This window comes from Neovison vison, chromosome 4 (genome assembly GCF_020171115.1).
Source record: "Neovison vison isolate M4711 chromosome 4, ASM_NN_V1, whole genome shotgun sequence".
In the NCBI taxonomy this organism is placed as follows: Eukaryota; Metazoa; Chordata; class Mammalia; order Carnivora; family Mustelidae; genus Neogale; species Neogale vison.
This window is the reverse complement of record NC_058094.1, coordinates 133,667,638-133,689,750: the sequence shown is the minus strand read 5'-3', so window position 1 is coordinate 133,689,750 and position 22,113 is coordinate 133,667,638. Positions and strand designations below refer to the sequence as shown.

The 22,113-nt window shown below is 50.7% G+C and overlaps 1 protein-coding gene across 1 annotated transcript in view; it reads right to left on the bottom strand.

Moving 5' to 3' along the window:
• Nucleotides 1-22,113, bottom strand: part of DDC (dopa decarboxylase) — an 84,246-nt gene that overhangs the window by 15,456 nt on the left and 46,677 nt on the right. The window contains exons 8-10 of the mRNA XM_044245693.1: nt 20,174-20,240; nt 15,437-15,531; nt 10,867-10,934 (exon numbers count right to left, since the gene is read on the bottom strand). Of these exons, the coding sequence (XP_044101628.1) occupies nt 10,867-10,934; nt 15,437-15,531; nt 20,174-20,240 (230 nt within the window). The remainder of the gene's footprint in view (nt 1-10,866; nt 10,935-15,436; nt 15,532-20,173; nt 20,241-22,113) is intronic.

Below are 22,113 nucleotides of genomic sequence, written 5' to 3'. Positions count from 1 at the left end.
GAGACCCTTCCTGGGGCCCTGCCCATCAGCATGTCCCTCACCTGGGTGCCCACCATCCCCAACTCCACTACAGTAAAACATTAATCTCCAGGACTCCAAGCACTTGAGGGGGGCCAGCTAATAAAAAACAAATACTTGTTTTTCATCGCTGGTTCCTGACACCCAGCCGCTAAAACCCTTGGAAGCTCTGAGGGGTAAGAATGGCTCTCGTAGGCCAATGAGAGGCTCGGTGACTAGGGCCCCCTGGGGAGCTGCAGGACGGGGCTGGGTGCCCGGAAAACCAAGTCGATTTGAGGGTGAGACGCTGACCCCTACCCCCAACACCCCCAACCTCTGGGGAATCATGGGGACAGGGAAGGACTGAGATTGAGTTCATGATCAATGGCCAGCAATTCAATCTATCATAACTATGCAGTGAGCGACGGCATTGCTGAAATCATCAATGTGCAGGGACTGAGCCATTCCCTGGGGGAGGACAGGAAAGCTCCTTGTTTTCTTTATAATCAGTAAATGAGGCGCTTGGGTGGCTCAGTCGGTTAAGTGTCTGACTCTTGGTTTCGGCTCAGGTCATGATCTCAAGGTCGTGAGAGCTAGCTGGTCATCAGGCTTCCTGCTCAACAACGGTCTGCTTGTCCCTCTCTCTCTGTTCCTCCTGTTCATGTCCTCTCTTTCTCTCAAATAAATAAATAAACAAATAAATTTTTCTTAAAAAAATAAATAAATCGGTAGACCTAAGAGAGGTGCCTTCCTGAGTCCTATGAGCTATTCTAGCAGATTATCAAAGTCTGAAGGAGCAGGGGATTCCTGGGAGGCCCCAGCTTTACAAGAAGTTGGATAGAAGTACAGGCACCCTCGGACCCACGACTTGCGAGACGGAGCCCATCTATCTGTGGGGTCTGCGATAACTCCAGATACTGAGCGTCGGAATGGAATCCCAGTATGGGACACCCAACTGGTGTCTGCAGAGCCAGTGTACGGATGTCAGGAGAGGAAAGCTAGGAGGGGAGCACGCATCCCTGCTCTCCGTCCAGACCTAGCACCTGGCCGCCGACCGGCCTCATGAGTGTGTGGGGGATGCACAGAAGCTAAAGGTGAGAGGGTCGTCCCACACGAGACGCCCTCAGACTCCGGACACAGTGACGGTCCCAGAGAGCTCGGGGTGGATCTCGTATCTGGGCTGGGATGGGAGGTCTGAGCTTTACGATAATGGCCTCTCTGCCTCGTCTGGCCAGCGTGGACACCATCTCGCAGCAATGTGATGGCAAACAGACTGTCCAAAGGGCAAACTGGAGAAGACATGTCAGTCTGATGGTCATGTACGCTTGAAAGCAAATACGACATGATGAGAGTCTGCAAGATAAAACCGGGCGACGAAAGACTGAGGCAAGATGTGGCTCATGAGCGAGGAAGGAGGGAAAAGGCCAGATTTACGCAGGAGAGTCATTCAAGTGCTATTTCTACAAAAGGTCAAAGACAGACTCTGTCAGTAAGCAATAGTGAGCCATCCGGGGCATGAGTGACTTTGACCCTGGACAAGAAATTGGATCGCACCTGACCTCAGGCACGTGTACGCAGGAATTCGAGCCAACTTCCCCCCCAGCAGCCTATGAGGATGTCCCCTAAGAGCTTTCTCGGGTCTCCCTGAACTGGTGAAAGCTCTGCACTTAGCCTTAGAGAGGGACAGAACAACGCACAGGGTAGAACTCCGTCCTCCACACACGAAGATCTCATTGCCCTTTCCACCCAGGCCCACCACGACCTTGGAGCGCTGCCTTGGTAATGCAAATGTGTTCGGGGTTCAAGCCCCACAAGAGGGCAGACATCATGATATGTCCACCTCACAGTTCAGTGGGTGGCTCCATCCCCTCCCGGTGCCTGGAGGAGGCCACGTGGTGCACGTGGTTCTACCCCTGTGGAGTTCTACCACACATGATCTTCCATATAAAGTCCCACGTAATCTGTGGTATCATTTTGCTTTTCTTTCTTTCTTCCTTCCTTTCTCTTTCTTTCCGTCTTTTCTTTTCTTTTCTTCTCTTTTTTTGAGATTTATTTCTTTATTTTAGAGACACAGACAGAGTGTCCGTGTGGGTGGGGGGAGGGGCGGAAGGAGACACTAGATCCTCAAGCAGACTCCATGCTGGGCGCAGACCCCCACACGGGACTCCATCTGATGTCCCTGAGGTGGTGACCTGAGCCGAAATCAAGCCTCGGCCGCCTTACTCAGGCATCCCCTGCACGTTTCTAAACATAACATGAACAGAAACTGTTTCCAGATGAATGACTTCATTGTCTGTGTATTTTCCCCTGACCTTTTTGTCTCCCAACTGTCGTCCTGCGCTTCTGACCCGGGCTTTCGTGTAGATCTAGTTCACTTGGCCACCTCGCTGGACGGCCCCACCAGCAGACCACAAGCTGTCCACTCTCCTCTTTGTCCTCTTGCTTGTCCCTCATCACAGAGGGACCGCACTGCCCGCCCCCCCCCATTCCCTGGAGGACGGCGCCTGGGACTCACGTCTGGTCGCAGAATGGGGACGGGGAGGCCGTGTCCGAGGCAGTGCGGCCTCGAGCTCCTCTGGTTATGCGTCCGGGACTCCAGCCACTGCGGGGGGACATCATCGAACCGGACCGACAATGTCCCCGGCAGGATTTTAATGCGCATTTCTGACTTCTAAGGATGCAGAATCACCTTGCATTTGTGACGCTCCCCTGCTGTTTCCTTCCGGTGAAAACCCATTTTTGTTCCTTTTCCTACCAGGTCGTTTGCCGCTAACAGCCTGCGTTAGATCAGAGAAGCGGCAGAAGGAGCAGGGATGGCAATCCCAGTCCTCGCGGGCTGGTTCTGGGCGGTCCCCTCTGGTCTGTGCTCCGCCACGTCCGGCTTGAGCTGGGCTGGCTGCTCCTGGACACAATGCTGGAGGTTGGATGGGGCACGACCCTGCCACGCTGTTCTCGGACTTTTTCCCTTGGCTCTTCTGGGCCCCTGAAAATCTTAGGCTCAGCTTCACTGAGTGCCAAAAACACACCCAGCCAGATGTTTACTCGGGTGTTACTGGGCTCTGACGCTCAGCCTCCCTCTCCAGAGCACAGCATACCCCTCATTCAGCGAGGACTTCGGATGGGCTTCCAAATCCTGTGTATTTCCTCCTCAAGAATCTTCACAACTTATGGTCTTTTGGTACCTTCTTTTGTCCTAACCTTATGTCTTATCCTGCTTTTATAAAGGGTATTTCTTTATTTACAATTTACAGTACTGCAAAATTGTGCAAATATTACAAGTTGTACAAAATCACAATACTGTAAAGACACAGTATTTACCATACTACATACAAATTAAAAGAACGACCCGTGCTGACATGCCTGGGTGGCTGTCAGTTACGTGTCCCTCTTGGTTTTGGCTCAGGTCATGATCTGGCATTGGGTTTCACCCCCAGAACAGAGTCCGCTAGGGGATTCTCTCTCTCTTTCCTTCTGCCTACCTCCTCATTATACATGCTGTTTATTGTATATGTAAAGCCTTCATGATGTATGTCTAGAAATTTTGTTGTGTTTTTCTAATACTTTGATTATTTTTTTTTCCTTGCAGGCAGTCATCATCTGAGAATAATGGGAGTTTTGTGGCTTCTGCTGTAATCCTTATACTTTTACTTCCTTATGTCTCTTTCTACGCAGGCTGGGAGAGCAGGTATTGAACTGAACATGAATTAGAGGAGCCTAATTCTTCCTTGATCTTAAAGGGCATCCTTCAATATGTCACCATTAAGAATGGGCTTACTATAGTTTTTTTGGTAGATATCTTTCATCAGAATAAAAAGTTTGCTTCTGTTCCTATTTTACTAAAATTTTTGTTTGCTGAAATTGAGTTGAATCAAGAACTGCACCTGAAGCTTTTTCTGCACCTACTATGATGACTCTCTTCCCCTTGCCTTTTTACACAGCATATGACATTTATAAACCTTCTAATATTTTTAAACCACCCCACGTCCCTGGAATAAATACATTTGGGTCACGATATACAGTCTTGTTTCCCTTAAACATCATGGAATTTTATATGCTAATATTTGATGTCAAGATTCTCATATTTAAATCTGTGAGCAAAACAAACTTTGTGCTTGTTTCTCGCTTTTCTTTTCTTTCTCCGTAGCTTTTTTCCCCAGCTTCTCATCCAGTTTTGGAATCCAATGAACCTGAACTTCATGGCATGAGAGGGAGCGTGTGTGATCCTTGCTGCTCTCTGTGAAGTCCACTCATGATTAAACGGACATGCTTGACAGCTTGGTAGCGTTTGCTGCTGGGAGAATTTGGAAGCTCTTGTTGAGTGAGAAAATTAACTTTTGATGGATAATAATTTTGTTAATAACTATATCAAATATAGCTATGTTAAGAAGAGCTGTATATAATCATCTTTAATAGCTGTAAGATTTCGGGCACCTGGGTGGCTCAGTTGGTGCCTTTGGCTCAGGTCATGATCCCAGGGTCCTGGAATCAAACCCCGATATTGTGCTCCCAGCTCAATGGGAGTCTGCTTCTCCCTCTACCCCTCCCCACTGCTTGTGTTCCCTCTCTCACTGTGTCTCTTTCTGTCAAATAAATGGATAAAATCTTAAAAAAAAAAAAGCTGCATGATTTTTTGGTTTATTTATCCATTCTCTTTCTTCTGGGGTCAGTTTTGTTCACATATGTTTGTGGTTGTTGCATGTTGCAATGTTGGGCATGATGTTGATAGGGTCGTAGAAGGAAGGCTGTTGAAACAGATGTGTGCAGGCATACACACACATGTGCTCACGGGCAAACGGGAAGTGGCCTGTGGAGGCAGCAGAGTCCTCTCACTCGGAATGGGACTCATGGTGAGGACGGTGTCTCCCTGACTCCAGACACATTCTTGAGAGACAATTCTGGGGCTGAGGGGAGGGGACTCCTGCCTTGTATGAAAATCTGCATTGTCTTTCTCTAACCCTACAATACTGTGTGAGTGTGTGAGTCTCACGGAATGAGGGCTCCTGTTATGTCCTGGTGCCAGCAAAGGAGAAAAGCCTTCAGGATGGGAAAGGGCCCTGGGGCTGAAGTGCAAAGAAACCAAAAAGATCCACAGAAAACTGTGCATTAATGCGTATAAAACAAGTTCAAGGGATGCCTGGGTGGCTCAGTTGTTTAGGCAGCTGCTTTCGGCTTGGGTCATGATCTCAAGGTCCTACGATCGAGTCCTGCATCAGGCTCCTTGCTCGGTGGGGAGCCTGCTTCTCCCTCTATTTCTGCCTTCGTCTCTACCTGCCTATGTTCTCTCTCTCTCTCTCTGACAAATAAATAAATAAAATATTAAAAACAAAAACAAAAAAACAAGTTCTAGCATCCAACCTTGCCATAACAGAGTGATGGACCATCTTCCCAAGAAACTAAACTTCGGAAGAAATCCAGTGTAACAGAAGAGTGCAAAATCTATAAAACTACTTGTGATAAAACTCAAATTTTAGTTGGAAAAAGACACCAAGCCTCTTTCTAAAGGGAGAGGAATACATGCCCTTGGCATATGTGGACTCTGAGGCTTTCTTTGGAGAAAATCTGATGTTAAGCAGATACTGAGGTCTGGGCAGAATGGCTCATATTTACAAGATTCAAATGAACAATAAAAAACTTATGAACAGAATAATGAAATCATTATGAAATGTATTTACTATGCTTATAATGATTGCAAGTTTTTGAGACTCCAATTATCTTGTCCATTTCAATATTTAGAGAAAATAACCAATATGTTTACTTTAAATTATAGACTAACCATTGGTAAAATTGCATTACACAAAAGAGAGACTCTTCTGATTTTAAAGAATACAAACAGCCGGAGAGAGCACTAAAACACATGCACCCACACACACACACACCCACACCCACACACATTTTATCATACTTGTTGTACTAGCAAAAGTTTAGATATATCTATAAAAAATTTGGAATTTAGGATTGTTTGTTCTCAGCTCTTAGGGATCTAATGGGATGCCTATCCTTTCTGAAACCTGGTTCTTAGAAATGTCTTATTACCTGTTTCCTATTGTGTTGACACCGCATTTTACCGCAATAAGCTCTTATAATAGCAAAACCTTCATACTGGAGTCCATAGATATTTGGGACAGTACAAAAGAGCCTCAGGGTAGACTCTCAACTTTCATTCTCCCTGCCTGGCACCATATTGCAAGATATTGCCTTCTCTTATGTTACCCACAAATATACAGGGCCCCCTCCCCTGGTAGCTGAGGCAAGCGGGCTCAGTGGACCCACAGCTCAGGCAGGCAAACAGGAGGGAGGCAGCAGTCCCTCTCTTCCCCTGTGGCCTGCTGCTGTCAGTGCCTGGGCTCAAATCCAAAACTATTTTCAGTAGAGAGAAAGTGGAACCAGTTCACAGCTAGAACAAAAGTGGAAACACAACGAGACCTGATTTTGCCTCATTCCCACCCAAAACCAGCTCTCATTCTCTAATTCCTTCTCCTTCCATCCAGAACAATTCTAATGTGCTTCATGCTCTTTCTTGCATGTTTATAAAATGCATATAGATCTTCACATGTGTATTCTTTTTTGTTTTTTTGGGTAAGATTTTATTTATTTATTTGATAGAGAGCACAAGCAGTGGGGAGTGGCAGGCAGAGGGAGAAGCTGAGGAGGGAGCCCGATGTGGGGCTCGATCCCAGGACCCTGGAATTATGACTTGGGCTGAAGATAGACGCTTAAGGCACTGAGCCACCCAGATGCCCTAGTGCATGGATCCTTAATCTGCATCCTGTGAGATTCATAATTCTCTATCTGATTCTTTTTGCTCAGGACTATGGTTTTGTTTTGTTCTGTTCTTTTTTTTTTGTTGTTGTTTTGTTTTTTAGAGAGAGAGACAGAGACCATGATTCGGGGGGAGGGGCAGAGAGAGGAGGAGAAGGAGAATCTTAAGCAGGCTCCGTGCCCAGCACAGAGCCCATGGCAGGGCTTGATCCCCCAACTGTGAGGTCAGGACAGCCAAAATCACCAGTCAGACGCTCAACTGACTGAGCCATCCAGGTGTCCCTACTCAGCATTAGTTTTTAAAACTTGACCGCATTGCCATTAAACATTTGTGGCTCTAGCCTGGAGAACTGTGAGCCCATAAGCAGAACCGGTTGCCTCATCTGTAAAATAGGGATGATAATTCCCATACCAGCTCAGCTGCTGTACAACTATAATCCTTAAAGTGTGTGTGCTCCAAGAGCCTGGCGTTCATCTGTGCACAAGGCCAGGCTGGTGGCAGGACTGAGTGTGGAGGCCAGCAGGGCTGAGCCTGGCAGGAAGGCATGTGTCCCACCCAGGACTGTTCAGTCCCGCACCTTTGACCTACACAAACGATGCTGTAAGGGCTCACATTAATTAGTGAGTCATGAAAAGGCTGTAATTTTAAAAGTGGAGAGCTGATTTAAAACAAATTTAAATCCACATGGACCACGTAAATGGTCTTTGGCGGCTCGCACCTGAGTTCACTGTTGTGCACACAGCTGTCACAGGGCCTTTGCATGGATGGTCCCCTTGCGTACCCCCACCCCCAACAATCCCAGACCGGGTACTTTGACTGTTTGGTCAGTCACCTCACATGGCCTTTTGTCAAAGGCCATGTCACTAAAAAGACTTTCTGTGACCTTTCTCTCTGCAATAACCGGGTGATGAATGAATGGGACCATGGAGGCATCTCCCTCACACATTTCCGCCTACCTTCCAGCTCCCAGGCCCCACAAACTTCTTACCTAAACCTCTGCCCTCTCTCTTCCCAAACCCTTCCCCCAGTGGACCTCAATCTACAATGGCCTGTACTTGATTTTGTATAGTTTCTTGTTTTACTTTGACTCCATGTCATTTACTGGAAACTCTGTCCCAAGGCTGAGACCCTTAGGACACAGAGACAACACTGCTCTGGCCCCAGCTCCACGGTGCTCAACACCAAATGCTTTCCAATGAAGTCATGACCTTTCCTCCTCCTTGTTGCTCTTGATTTGGGCAGGGCTGACCCCCAACTCGGACACTGTTCTGCCAGCATCTCCACCGTGCCGCCCCCGTGGTGGGGACGGCTGTGGGAAGGGCCATCTGCAAGCAAGGCGATGCTAATTATCATCCCTGCCGAAAGGAGAGAGCAACTTCTCTGTAGGAAACAAAACCACAACAGAACACAACAACAGAAACCAAAAAAATAAAAAACACACAATAAACAACAACAACACACACACACACACACACACACGAGGGGTGCATGGGTATAGTGAGATCAGAATAAAACCCAAGTTTGATAAGAATCAGATAAGCCAACCAGGACATATGTGGCATAATTAAGGTCATATGTAGGGTTTAAAATAACTGGTTGAAATCCCTGAATGTCAGCCTTACGGTTTTATCTCATAATTTCTCGCGAGCACCACTATGCACTGAGCCGTGTCCCCCTCCCCAAAATTCAGAGGCTGAAGCCCTAACTCCCCAAATGTGGCCGCATGTGAACATGGGGTCTTTAAAGAGCCAGAATGAGTCAAAATGAGGTCACATGTCCGGGTCCTAATCCAACGTGACTGGTGTGTCACCAGTGTCCTTACAAGAGGACCCAGAAGGGACACTGACATCAGCACACCACAAAGAGGCATCCGCAGAAACCAGCACTGGCTGCCCCTTGGTCTCTGGCGTCCCGACTCCAGAGTCAGGAGGAAGTAAGTCTCTGTCTGTGTCACAGAGTTCCTAGCGCGGTGGCTGGCGCAGCGGACGGCAGCCGTCTTTATGCTGAAATGCAAATCCTTCAACATCAGATCCTGTCCCGTGTTTATGAAATTGTGGGATGAACCCTGGGGTCTCCAGGGAGGACAGATTTCCCCACATGCGTGAAATCACCTTGAAATCCTCGACAACTGTTCTGTCCAGGACCCCAGCCGCTCAGGACCCAGAAAGCACATCCTCTCTCACAATTCGAACCGTGAGGCATGCCTTCAGGCTCTCAGATCCGCAGGGGGGAGGCAGAGAGCTTCTCAAGCACTGACTCCCGTCTTCCGCACTGACTGCCCTTCTCTGGGGCAAAATTGCGAATACCAGAGTTCACCCTGACATTTAACGTGTAATTTTATTCGGCAAACAATAAGCCTCGCCTCTGCCCTTCTCCTGACAGGGGTGACATGGCCTCACCCCTGCGCTCCCTGTGTCTCTCCCACAGGTCACCTCACAGCAGCTCTGGTCACACCACCCCGTGACGGGCTCAGACCCTTTTCCCCCACACCATCTCATTCTTAATTGATATACTAGCTTTTTGGACCCAAGGACGGGAGGCCACATTTTTGTATTTATCCTTATCACAGCTCAACGTCTGATCACAGATCATGTCCCCAAATGCTTGACCCTGAGATCAAGACCTGTGCTGAGATCAAGAATCAAGACACTTAACCGACTGAGCCCCCCAGACCTCCCTTAAACATCTACACCTGAAATGATTATTTTGTCCAGGTAAGGAGTGAAATGTCTGGGTGAACCACAAGCCCCTCTGGCCAGCACCACCCAGCAGCCCTCCTGGTCCCCATCGCTTCACCCCTGACAACCCTCCAGGCTGTTTGTGTGACTTTCTTGGTCTGACACCTTGCTGGCCGCTAAGGACACCGTGGGCTCCCTGGTCTGCTCACGCTGAGGCCACCACCCCTCCCCAAAACAGAGGCAGCACAGCCCCTCTTGGCTTTGTGCCGGCTCCGTGTCCAGGACCCACAATCTGACCAAATATACCAGCAGATCAGAATTACATTTCAGTCCCAATTAAAGTTTGAAAAAAGGGGCTTCTGACACACTGCACATGGTATTCTTCAGCTGTTCCGCATTCAATAAAATAGACAAACGCAGCCCCAAGAATACAAAGGAACACGGACGTGCACAGACTGTATAGCTTGTAGAGATCCTTATGCGTGTTTTATACAGAGCTATGTCTGCAATGCTCATACCCACACGGGCTTTAAAAGCACACATCAAAGTTTGGGTCAAAGGCTTACCAAAAAAAAAAAAAAAAGAATAGATTTGAACTTTTTTTTTTTAGTAAATCACTGAAAATGTGATTTTATCTTCGGGCGAAATAGTCCAAAAAAAGCCCGGATCACTCAGTAAACGGGAAGAACAGACCTTGGGTGGGGTGAGTGAGAACTGCTTTCTCACCCCTCCAAGGTGAAAACCATTCACTCAATTACATGCGAATAATTTTGCACAAAATTTATGCAAGGCACCCCCCTCCCCGATCTAAAAGTTGATGAACCTCCTTCCTCCCGTAATGAACATAGCCGAATCAGCTTCCACTCTCCCCACACCACTCCCAGTGACCTCTGTTTCTTTGAACATCATCTACACGATGGAAATGTCATCCACTGAAGTTTCCGAATTCTTTTTCTTGCTCTAAATACAACCAACATGGTTACAGCTCTGCTATTAACAATTTTCAGGAACTTCATGGGAAACAGGAATACTCTTAATCTTCCTGGGCAAATGCTATTAAGCCCCGAGGCTTAGAGTCGTTCAGCATCTAAGACTGAAAACACAGAAGCCACTGACTTAGAAATATGCCCTGCGATTTCCTTGCATTCTTTTTGTTAAGGCTAGCTAGAACCAGCTACCGAGCTTCCTTGAGGGGCCTTTGTTACTTGGCTGCCATGCTGCAATCCTGTGATCTGGTCAACAGCTTTCCACCAGGGCAAGATTTAGCAAGAATCGCTGCCATGGATCAGAAGGGAGGCAAGCGGGGTGCAAGGGAGGTACGCCTTCCTCCAGTGATGTCATCCCCGCTCCCAGGCTCCTCCCCCAGAAAGTCACTCTTGTCAAGCGCAGGGGGCACAAGGTCGTGAGCATCTAGCCAACGGGGAGACTCACCACATCGCCGAGCAGTCGAAATTCACCAACAGCCATTTGTGAGGATTGAAGTTAAACGAATCTGCAAACTGCCAAGGAATAGTAATGACAAGAAGACATTTCGGTTACGAATGTCTAGTTATAAAACAAGACTCCACATCCAGTGATTGACCATTTTGTTTCACGAGTGTAAGGCCATGCGGAGGGGAAGTCACCGAGGCCGTGGGGCTTGGGGATGCAAGGGCAGCTGGGAAGGTCTGGGCTCCGGAACTGGCTTGGGTGGCCACCTCACCTCTCTGCACCGCTCTGTACTCATTTTCAAGGGGGAAGAGCACATCACAGCTCATGAAAGCATGGAGCTGAAAACAGAACCGATTCTGGGCTGAAGCACAAAGCAAGGAGGGTTTGATCTCAGCTCAACAGCTTACTCCGTGTGGGCCAGAATGGGAATGGCTGCTTTATGGAGAAATCGTGGTATCATCACAGCCACGAGCCCCTCGGCCCAGGTCCTGACAAGGAATACACACTCTGGTTCGAAGGCTGTGCCGGGACTGTTGCCGATGTGTGGTTATTAAGATTTGTAGGTGGTAAGCCAGTCGGGTGGTGGTCCCCGGGACCACAGTGATGGCTACTGACTCCCAGCAACTCGTGGTGAAGGGAGATCATCTGCCAGAGAGCAGTCGTCAGGATGCAATGTGAAAACGAGCATGGGGTAGCGGTGACCAGGTTCGCTGCTTTGAGGAGGAGTGGGACCTGCTGAGTCAGGCTGGAGGAGCCTACAGAGGGTCATCCCACAGATGTTGAGCACGAAGGCCAGCTGGCCCACTGGCCGTCCTTGGGATGCAATGCCAGGCACCCAGGAGACGTCCAGAAAGTTCATCTGAAGAGGAAACTGAAGAATTTCATTCTTTTTATGATGAAAAGAGCATAGGCTGTGGACTTAGAGTCCCAGATTCTGGCCTTAGTATTCCCACTGTCTGGCTGAGGGCCCTCAGTGGGATGAGTCCATGAGAATTTATAAATGAGGGACTGGAATGCGCTAATCTCGAAACTTCCCGTTACCACTCCCTTTTATTTCTGTGTTAATCCTGACTTGGTATAGGGCTATCACGTTTGAAGCAAGAGGATGTATTTTGAGGACCTTGGATAATTCAAAACAGGCAGAACCCCAACACCCAATCCAAGGGCGACCCCAAGAGAAAACGAGGAGGGCTGCTGTTCCCCCCCCCCCCCATGAAGAGACACCCGCTCCCAGCAGCAAGAGCGACACAGCTCGTGGGTCTGGGAGTGCTCTGAAGCCGCATGAGTCCCTACTCATTTTCAATTGGGAAAATTTCCAGTTCTACCTTGCCTCGTGAAATGAGAGGTCATCCGTATTTCAGGTCGTACACTCTCAAGTTTGCATAGTCTTGAGTCATATAACATGTATCTACCTTTCAAACTACTAGACTCTTTGGAATAATCCTAATTTGAATCCATAGGTACCATGTAGGAAATTGTATTGATCTGGCCTACAAAATACTTCCTGCCTGCCCCTTCCTCGAAACTCACGAACTGGCAAAGTTCTCAGAACACACGTTTCATCCTAAGCAAAGAGGGAGGGTGAAAATGTCATACCTAAAACTGGGATCTCCCCAATTTTTATCTAATTGGCTGGTTCTTTTACTAATGCTAATGCCGTCATCGACACATCTTCCCACATACCTAAATATTTCCTTCTTTATTTTTAAAGATAATATCCAAGTTCATTGCACGCCAATCAGTAACGGAAGACAATTCCGGGAAGACAATGTGTAGCAACTGCCAACAACGGGCGTTGGCTCATTGATTTTCAGGGCTGCCCTATTTCCAAGCAGAAAATCAGATTTCAACAACAGAGACCATCTGAGGAGGGCACTGGGCATTTTCACGGCGCTATCCTAAATCGTGCTATCTCGCATACTTCAAAATGCATGCCCAGCTTTATCCTTGGGATGCTGAGCTGGGGCCGGGGCCAGCTGGAGGCTCACGGGTGCAGCCCGGGATGGGAGCCCCCGCCACCAGGGAGACATCTGCTCGGCTGACCGCGACCTCGTGCGTCAACCCGTTCTCGGGGAGCAGATTCATTTCCTTCCACGTTTCAATAAAAGCGACTTTGAGAAAGAGACGGGAAATGGCAATGTGTTTCATTTGTCGATAAACGGAGACAAAATGTGAAAGAAGAGCTTTGTTTGCCGAGAATTTTATTAGCTCCCTGGGGGTGGCGGGGGGGGGGGCTGGTCTGTTTAATCCTCCTTCATTACCCAAGCGCTGTGTGCTTGTCCTGCTGGCAGAGAGAGGAGTTCTTATCTCCGGGCTGGGGACGCGGCAGGAAATTGCAGCCGCCTTATCTCCCCCACTGAGCAGCGAGGCCCTCGCCCCGCAAGGAACAATGCGGGAGACACGGAAATGACTCAGCGCCGGGCATGAAAATCCCGTCTGCTGCTGATACCATCGTGCTCCAGTGCCCGGCGCTGCGGTGGGCATGACAGTTCGTCACCCCACCCCTGGTGAAAGCTGATCCCAGGTCCTGAGATCACAGGGAGGAGGAGAGTGGTGGTGGGAAAAGATTGCACAATCCTTAACCTGATGCTTGGACAGACCAGATGCTGGGGGCAGGCTCACAGATCCCTGCTGAAGGCTTTGCCCTCCGTCCCTGAGGTGCTGGGACAAACCTTCCCAGTCAGGAGCATCACTTCTGTAATAGGACTTCCTCAGATGGTATAGAGATTAACTTTTCATGACACCCACAAACCCAGCTCCCAGCAATGAACTGCAGGGCGCGGGGTGTCAGTGAGTGAGTGAGTGAGTGAGTGAGAAGCTCAGCCGAACGTCTCACACGCCACCACAGCCCCCTGCCTCCTGCTGACCGGCGCCTTTGGAAGCCGCACTTAGCAGACTCTCCCCAGCCTTGAGCTGAGGTCTGGAGCATGTTCGGGGATCCATAAGTAATCAGCGAGTGAGGGAGGATTCAGACATCCAGGGACATGATGGAGACACGAACCGAATGCTGTTTCATTCATCAGCAACTGGGGAGGGCAGGTATTCTTTCCTGAGATGCGAATATTCGTGTTCTGTATGCGACACTCACTTGCCTGGTGTTGCGACATGATGAGGATCCAAATGAGCAATTAGAAAATTAATTGGCAGCAAGACAGGAGAGCGGAGAGAGGTTCTCAGGGACAGGCTCGGCAGCCGTGGTGAAAGATAATAAAAGGATCCAACTCAGGCAGGGGGACTCACCGTGGGCCTGACGTTGTTTTTAAGCACTTTAAGCATGATTAACTCTGGGTACTTACAGCAACCCCTCCAAGGAGAGATCATTACTAAATCCACTTTCCAAAGTGTACAGACGCCACTAACCTACCCACAGGGACACGGCTAGTCCCCTGGTAGAGTTGGCGTCCAAACAATCGCTTCATGCCAAGGATCACACCCTTAGTCCCTGCACGGGGTGTGGCCCGGGGTCTCATGAAACCCTTGCCTATGAGCATAAAGCCAGAACCGAGGCTCCTCTCACTGTCTTCTTGCCTTGGTCTCCCTGCAAATCTGTCTCTCTGGACCCTTTATTGTGTCTGCAGTGGAGTTCCTGGCTGGAGGAACATCCTGCTTGAGCCTGAACTGGCATGTCAGGGCACCCCCATAACGTCATCTCTCTGCATCTACCCTGGCTGCCCCATGGAGAAGCAGAGTATTGGGTCAATAGTTTCGATGACTATTTCTCAAAAGCAGCAGGTGTTTCCGTGGGCATCACAGGCCACGGTTTCCAAATTCCAAAAGCGGTGTAGGGTGTTTAAATGCATCTCTGGCTGCTCATTCAATATCTGTTAAACTAATAAACCATGCTCAGGGGCCGGGTCAGGCCACGCTGTCATCCTGAATGAGATCGAAGAAAATTGCAGGTTGCTTTTATCCCTGACCTCTTGAGCTGAAAGGCATTAAGATTTTATTTTCTTCCTAAATATTTCCCCACAGTTGCAGAAGCTAAAATGTATCCTACCGTGAGATGCATGCCCAGAATTTGTGCAGAGGGAGAAAGAGTGCCCAACGTCAGGTATAATTTCCAGAAGGTGAGTCGTATGACTGGGCAGATTCTCAACCCCCCTTATAAGGAAATCTGATTTCTGATAATCGCAGAATGTGATTGGAAGTAAGTTGCTAAAATGAATGGTGTGTCACAGCCTCGTAAGGAGAAGTCACTGATAACATGACACTTTCAAACGACATATCAGATAAAGGACTAGTGTCCAAAATCTATAAAGAACTTAACAAACTCAACACCCAAAGAACAAATAATCCAATCAAGAAATGGGCAGAGGTCAAAGAGGGATCCTAGTAAAGAGAGGGATGCCTGGGTGACTCAGGGGGTTACACGGCTGAATCTTGGTTTTTGGCTCGGATCGTGATCCCAGGGCAGTGAGATCCAGCCCCATCAGACCCCACGTTCAGCACAGAGTCTGCTTGTGGATTCTCTCTCCCTCTGCCTCTGCCCTTCCCCACTAAAATAAATAAATAAATACATCTTAAAAATAATTTTTTAAGTGATCTTATTAACGATAAAGAGCATACCCACCTCTACTCCATTCAGAAGATGCCGGAACTCAGGGCAGATGAAGGAGCTGCCCGCGTAGGCAGCATCGATGTGCAGCCACATGTTCTCCTCGTTACCTGAAAGCCAGAGGCGACTGGTGAGCTCCCCAGGGGATGCCCTGCCCACGGGGGCCTGAGGACCACCCCAGCCCTGCCAGGGTTCTCACTGTATACAGTCCATCAATGCATTTGCTGGCCCAGTTCTGGGCCCTCACAGGCTCCCCGGGGTCCAAGACAAGGAAGCTGAGGGCAGAGGTCCCCAGACGGCACTAGCAGAGAGCAGGTGCTCAGGGATGGCGTAGAAGATGAGGAAACTGGGATCAGCCTCCCTGCTTGACGTGAAGGTTGATGCTCATGCTGGAAGGGGCCAGTGTGGGCGATCCCTCGGGGCCCCTCACACAAACTCATTCCAGTTACACCCCTTTCTCGGCCTTCTCCCATCTCACCCACCGGGAATTTCCTCCCAATCTTCCTGGCTAACCCATCCCACAAGCTCCTTGGGGAATGGCGGGGTGCACAGCCCCAGCGACCTCTATCCGCACCCTCCACACTGTGTCCATCTCGACACGAAGCATTATTTCTTGGTTCTCTCCTACCTGCAATCATCCCAGGCTCCTTCGTGAACGTGATTTGTGTTTTCCAGCCTTGCCAGAATCCTCTAGCAGGAAGGGACCACGTCTTCCTCGCAGGCGAGAGGGTCTGATTAAATGAGCTCCCTTGACTGAGACTCTCTGGGTTCGACCCCTGCCTCCAGCTATCCTGCAGCTGTACGGCCATATGCCCCTTCAAGCTCATTCTCCCTCGCAGGCAAGCGGACACAAACATAGCACCTGGGACCTCAGGGAGAGACCAGATGACACCCATAGCCTCCTATCATGACACCAGCCCCGAGGCCGGTGACACATACACGCGAGCACTGTGTTGGGTCCCTTCTGTGTGCTGGGCACTTAAAGCCCGTCACAAAATCCATAACTGTGGAAGGTTGGGGGCCTTCTGATGGGGAGCAGGTGTCCTGTCCTGCCTGAACAGGGCCAGGGCAGCGCCTGGAGGGCTCACTCAGCCCTCGGCATGTGCATGTGTGGCGGCGGATGGATACAAGGTTCACCCTTCCATGGGTGATGCTCACTAACCCTGCACGATGCCATGAGGAGTGGACAGTCGCTCTGAGCCCTGCTGATGAAAGCTCTAAGAGGCGTTTTGAAGCTTGGATTCTCTTTGAGCTTCTGACAGAAGGGATCAAAGCCCTCGGTTGGATCCAGATCAGATGCCTTCCCAGCACACTCGATACGGCCTCGGGGGGTCACGATATGGTTGGCGTGTGAGCACACCGAAGCGTGTTTTGTGGGCAGAGGCGTGGAGGGTGTGTGTGGGCATCTCAGGGTGGAGGCGGCCAAGGGCCGGCCAGAGCACGGAGCCTCCTGATGATGTGGGATTTCTGCTTCGAGACGGCAGCTCACCCACGCTGGCCACAGCCCGTGTTCCTCCTGCTGGAGGGCTCTCCTGCTCGGGGCCAAGGGTTCTGTGCATCCCAGAAACCTCAGGGGCTCTCCAAGGACAGGCAGCAGCTGCAGATCCAGGCTGGGCTCTCCATGGGGGCATGTGGCCACCCTTGGAACACCGGTCAGGGCACTTCCTTTTCTGTTCCAGGCACATGCGTGGAGTTTGAGACTCTGATGTCTCTGTCTGGTTTAGAACTGTCGAGGGCAGGGGTGAGGCAGTGCAGGACCCTGGGGCCTGAATAGGCAGACGAGTCAGGAAGGACATGGGCCATGAAGGCAGGAGGAAGGGAAACAGGTTCCAGAAGCAGCAGACGGGGCTCTCTTTTCCTCCCTCAGCCATCATCCTTGTGAGAGGAATGCTTGCTAAGAGCAAAAACCACAACCCACCCTGGAATGTGTGGGAAACCCGGAGAGGGGCAACGGAAAGGAAAGACAGGGATGGGGGTGCTCAGGAGGGAAGGGAATGAGGTGCACCAGGGGAAGGTGAGCTGTGGGTTCATAACTTGACTCCAGAAGAGCTCTGACCTTTGCCCTTGGCTCCAGGGAGGTGACCTCAAGCCCTTGGAGTGCTCTGCCTCATAGGAGTCCTTTCCTGTCTGGATCTTTGGCCCCCAGAAGGTACATTAACAGGATATATGATGGTAGTTTGGGGCCATATTCGCTTGGACTTCTGCAGGAGGTAGGGATGGAAGGTATTAGCTGCACCTCCCCTGAGGAGCTGGAGACTACAGGTCAGCCAGGTGAGGAGCATGTGACAACTCCAGTCGAACTCTGGGCTACAGGCTTGGTGAGCTTCTGTGGCAGGGGATGGGGGGCTCCCACTCTCTGTGTGTTGTCACCATAATTGGGAGAGGACCTAGCTGTGCACAAACTCAAGGGAGAAAACAAGAGTTTGGTCCCTTCCCGCATTCTGCCCCATGACTCTGCTCCCTGCAATACACCACACCTGGGTGATTTCAAGGAATTCTGTAAGTCTTTCTGGCAGATTATTGAACCTGAGGGTGGTTTGGGAAGGTGTTGGAAGTAAGGGCAGTCTTTATTCTCCCTGTGTCGTGAGGGGCAACCCCCCCACCATCCCAGTGCCCCTGGGTGGGGCTTTGGCTGCCCTGTGCACCCTGCTCCCCTTCCGCACTCCCCGGGACCCCGTCCTCCGCTCCCCACTGTCGCGCCTCCCTCCTGTCGCCTTCAACTACCTGCTTTCTGCATTTCATCCTCTCCCCAAGAAAACCGGCTGGAAGCCTCCACTGATTCATCCAACTGGACCAAATGAGACCAAGTCTCTCTCTGGCGAGTCATTTTAAAAAGATCCAAGAAAAAAGTGTCTTTCCTGAAGCAGCAGTCTGGAGAAAACGGTCTTCTGGCATATACCGTCTTTGTCAAATCACGGTGGATGAAAATCTGACCGTATCGTTTTAACAATTTATTCCAACCCTAACGGAGAACAGAGTCCTCTCGGAATCCCAGAGCAGCCCTGTGTGAATGCTGTGTATTTGGTGACCATCACGGAGCTCACTATTCCCACGGCTCCGGGATCTGGGGAGCAGAGGGAGCTGCAGGACGCGGGACAGCCTGGGCTGGATCACCCACTCCCCGGGGCTCTGTGAATACCGACTGCCTCCCCTGGGCCATCAGTGGGCTGGACAACCTGGGCTCTGCCCTGCCGATGAGCTCGGGCCCTGTAAAGCTGAGAACCCGGGATGTGACATCAGCCAGTCCCCGTCAAGGACTTCCAGTTCCCAGCCTGACATCGGAGTCAAAGGGGTGCCCAGCGGCTTGGCTGTGGCCAAGTGTGGCCACACTGTGGCCAGTGTCTGCGGTGGGCAAATCACCAGCCTGAGCCGCCCGCCATGTCCCTCATCCCAGCCTCGGGCTCTGTATCACTGCCCTCAGGCAGCTCCTTTCACCGCCATTGGCCGCCGGCCACACGTGCTGCAGGGAAACCGGTGTGAACAGGCACATCCACGCCCACAGCCCCTGAGCACGGCCGGTCCCTGGCACGCCTGCCTCCACCCTGGGACTCCACGATTTCTGTGCCTGAACTCACCTTCTTAAGAGCCCTGCGAGGAAAGGACTGACATCCGACTATTGTGCCTTAAGGTGGGGATGTGAAGCTTGGAATGGGAGGGCCCACAGCTTGAAGGGGCCGGGCTGGGCCGCTGCGGGGTGTGCTGTGACCAAGCTGAGCCCCACCCTGCTGCCCGAGCATGGGCACAGGTGGATCCCCATTAGGAGAGATGGGGGTGACGCACATGGGGCTGAGGGGCCGCTGCCCATGGGTGGTGTGCTGTCTAGCACAAGCCACAGGGATGCGGTCTGGGGCCTGAACAACCTCCATGGACCCCAGAGCACCCTGATGACCAGCCCTGTGGTCCTGGGGCAGCGGGTGCCCTATTCCCCAAGGAAAGAGGCAGGGGGTCATGAAGCCATGTCCCTGCCCAAGAGAAGGTCTCTGTCACAGAAACCCTTCCCGGACCCACTGGGTGTCAGAGCTGTGGGCTGAGGTGGCAACTTCAGAAGCACAGTCCTTACTCACATTCCCCTTTGGGATCCTCTGACTTTGCATCCCCCCGGAAGGCTACCCATGTGCCGCGAGGGAGGCCGGAGGGGAGTGTGGCCCCAAAAGGTCCAGCAAGCTGGTCCTTCTCCAGAGAAATCCAAGGTTTGGGTTTGGATCTGCTTAATCACGTAGGGTAGTTTGCTTAACTGCATTCAGTCATTCCAGAAAGGCTGACAAAGACACACCGGGCTCCGTTCAAAGATGGGTAGCCATCAAGTCCTACAGAAACACGAGCCCCATGGGGCTTCCCGAAGAGTTTGACTTTGTTCTCTCGGGGCGGGTAGGGGGGACGACAGAGCCCTGGAGGACTGTGGCCACACTGCACGGCACACAAGAGCTGCTTCTTACTGATAGCATGTTGGCTCAGCAAGCTCAGCAGTGGTGCAATTAGGCCGCATTTCTGGGTTTGTGGATTTCAAGCTAATGAGACTTATGCCATTGCAAACAGAGGACGCATCTAGCAAAGCAGCGGAATGTGAAGTTACTATTATATGAACATCCCATTACATTATGCTTTATCCTATCTAAGTCTATTATGATATTATAATATGACCCTGAATCCTGTTGTTAGTAGTGTGAAGAAGGAGAGCCCAAGGAAGAAGGTCCACTAAAGTCTTCTTATATCAAGAACGTTTTCCAGAAGAACATCCGATCAGATACTTACAGATAGGACCCACTTCTAGGAGATTGTCAAACGAGCAGCAGGACGTGGTCCCCAACGTAGCCACCAGCTGGGGAGTAAAAAGCAGACCCCTATTAGGCCACCATGTTTTGGTCACTGTTGTAACGTAAGCAAGCATTACAGCTGCCCCTGGACGGGCCCTGAGCCTTGGAGCTGGTTCTTGATCACCGTCCACTGGCCGGAGACCTGAACCTGGCCGTCTCTGCATGGCAGCTTTACGACAGGTTGGGAGAACCATCTGCCCACAGGACACCAGGCTGTGAGGTTGGAAACAGCCCCTGTGCAAGACTGACTCCCCATGTGCCGACGGGGCAGGGAGGATGCCCTTGACCCCTGGGTGGCGTCTCCCAGCTGGGATTTACTGACAGATGCGTATATGCTAACTACAGTCACACCATATCCTTGTTTCTGTGCAAAGGAGGTGTGGAGCTCTCCTTTGTGTGTGCATCCATAGTTCACAGCAGAACCCCCGCCCCATCCCCGCCAGGACATGTCACTCCTGGAAAGCCTTGGGGGCAGCTCCGAGCCCCCAGGACTTTGACCAGGAGTCCTGCTCCCCAGCTCTCATCTACTGCCCTTCCCTGCCCTCAGCACAGCTCCCAAGGGAACTTCAGTCCTCCGGAGATGGAGCTCTGCTCCAAGTAGACTCATGAGAAAGCCCTAGGGACACGGGAAACAGTGTTTAAAAGGCGCGTTTCCAGACAGCGTTGAGCACACTTGGTCACACAACCGGGTCCGCCGGTGCTCGAAGCGCAGCCATAACACAGGCACACACACACGAGGCTGCCTCCTCCCTGGACCCGCGAAGCTGCTGAAACCAAGCTGCACGTCGTGTCGCTAAAAATGTGCACTTGGCCCCACGTGGAATGGGTGCTGAGACCCATTTGCTGAATTCAGACTCTCTCCAGGTGACCCGAAAGCGTGTTATAAACTGAGGAGCCCAACTGAGTTACGACTCCACTGCCCTTGGGTGATGACATTTCTCCCTCAACGTGACAAGAGCGTGAACTTTCCTCCTCCATGAGGACCCCGGCAGCGCTCAGAGCCCTGAGAATAAAGACGAAGAGGAAGAGGTCAGGGACCCACGCCGTCTAGTCAACTCGAGAGCCTGGAGGGAGGACCACCTGCGTTTGCCCTGAGACCCCAGGGCGCCTCTCAGACAAAGTCAGAGCTCTCGCCAGGGCGACATCGTGCCTGCCCCGTGGAGGGCTCAGCTGACAAGCCCAGGCTCTCTGCTCACACTGTCACCCGGGCCGGAAAGCAGCTGCCTAGGGACCAGAGCTGTCCCCTGCCCAGTGTCAGGGAGTCATTCCAAAGCAGATCCTGGCCAGACTCTGGCAGGAACCCCTGCAGCAATGGGGTGTGACCAGGGAAGTTGGGTCCCCAGGGGACAGGAGCAGAGTGCTTGAAATTACTTTTATTGTTTTTTTTTTTTTTACTATTTTATATTTTTTACTTTTTTCTATTTTTTTTTACTATTGTTTACTATTTTTATTATTTTTTACTATTTTGTTGACATTTTATTCGGTTACTATTTTTTTACTGTATTTTGCCATTATTTTTACCATTTTTAATTTTTTTACTATTTTTATTTATTTAGTTAGTTTTTGTTTTGTTTTGTTTTGTTTTTCTGATTATTCAGGTACAGCAAAGTCACCAGATTGGGTACTTGCTGCCATTGCAAAGACAGCTTGTTTTATGGTCCCTGGGAGAGGAGGGGACCTGCTGTGCCACACGGGGGCCACATGAGGAAGCATCAGGACCAGTCAGGAGGTGGAGAGAGAGGGGGCCGCCAGGCCCAGAGCCTTTCCTGGGGCTTCCAGGGAAGCAACAGGTGAGGCAGGGTGAGCAGGCTGAAGGTTCGCTGGTTGGAATAATTGCAATGGGCTTTGGGATGCAGGGGGACTGTCCCTAGTGTCCCT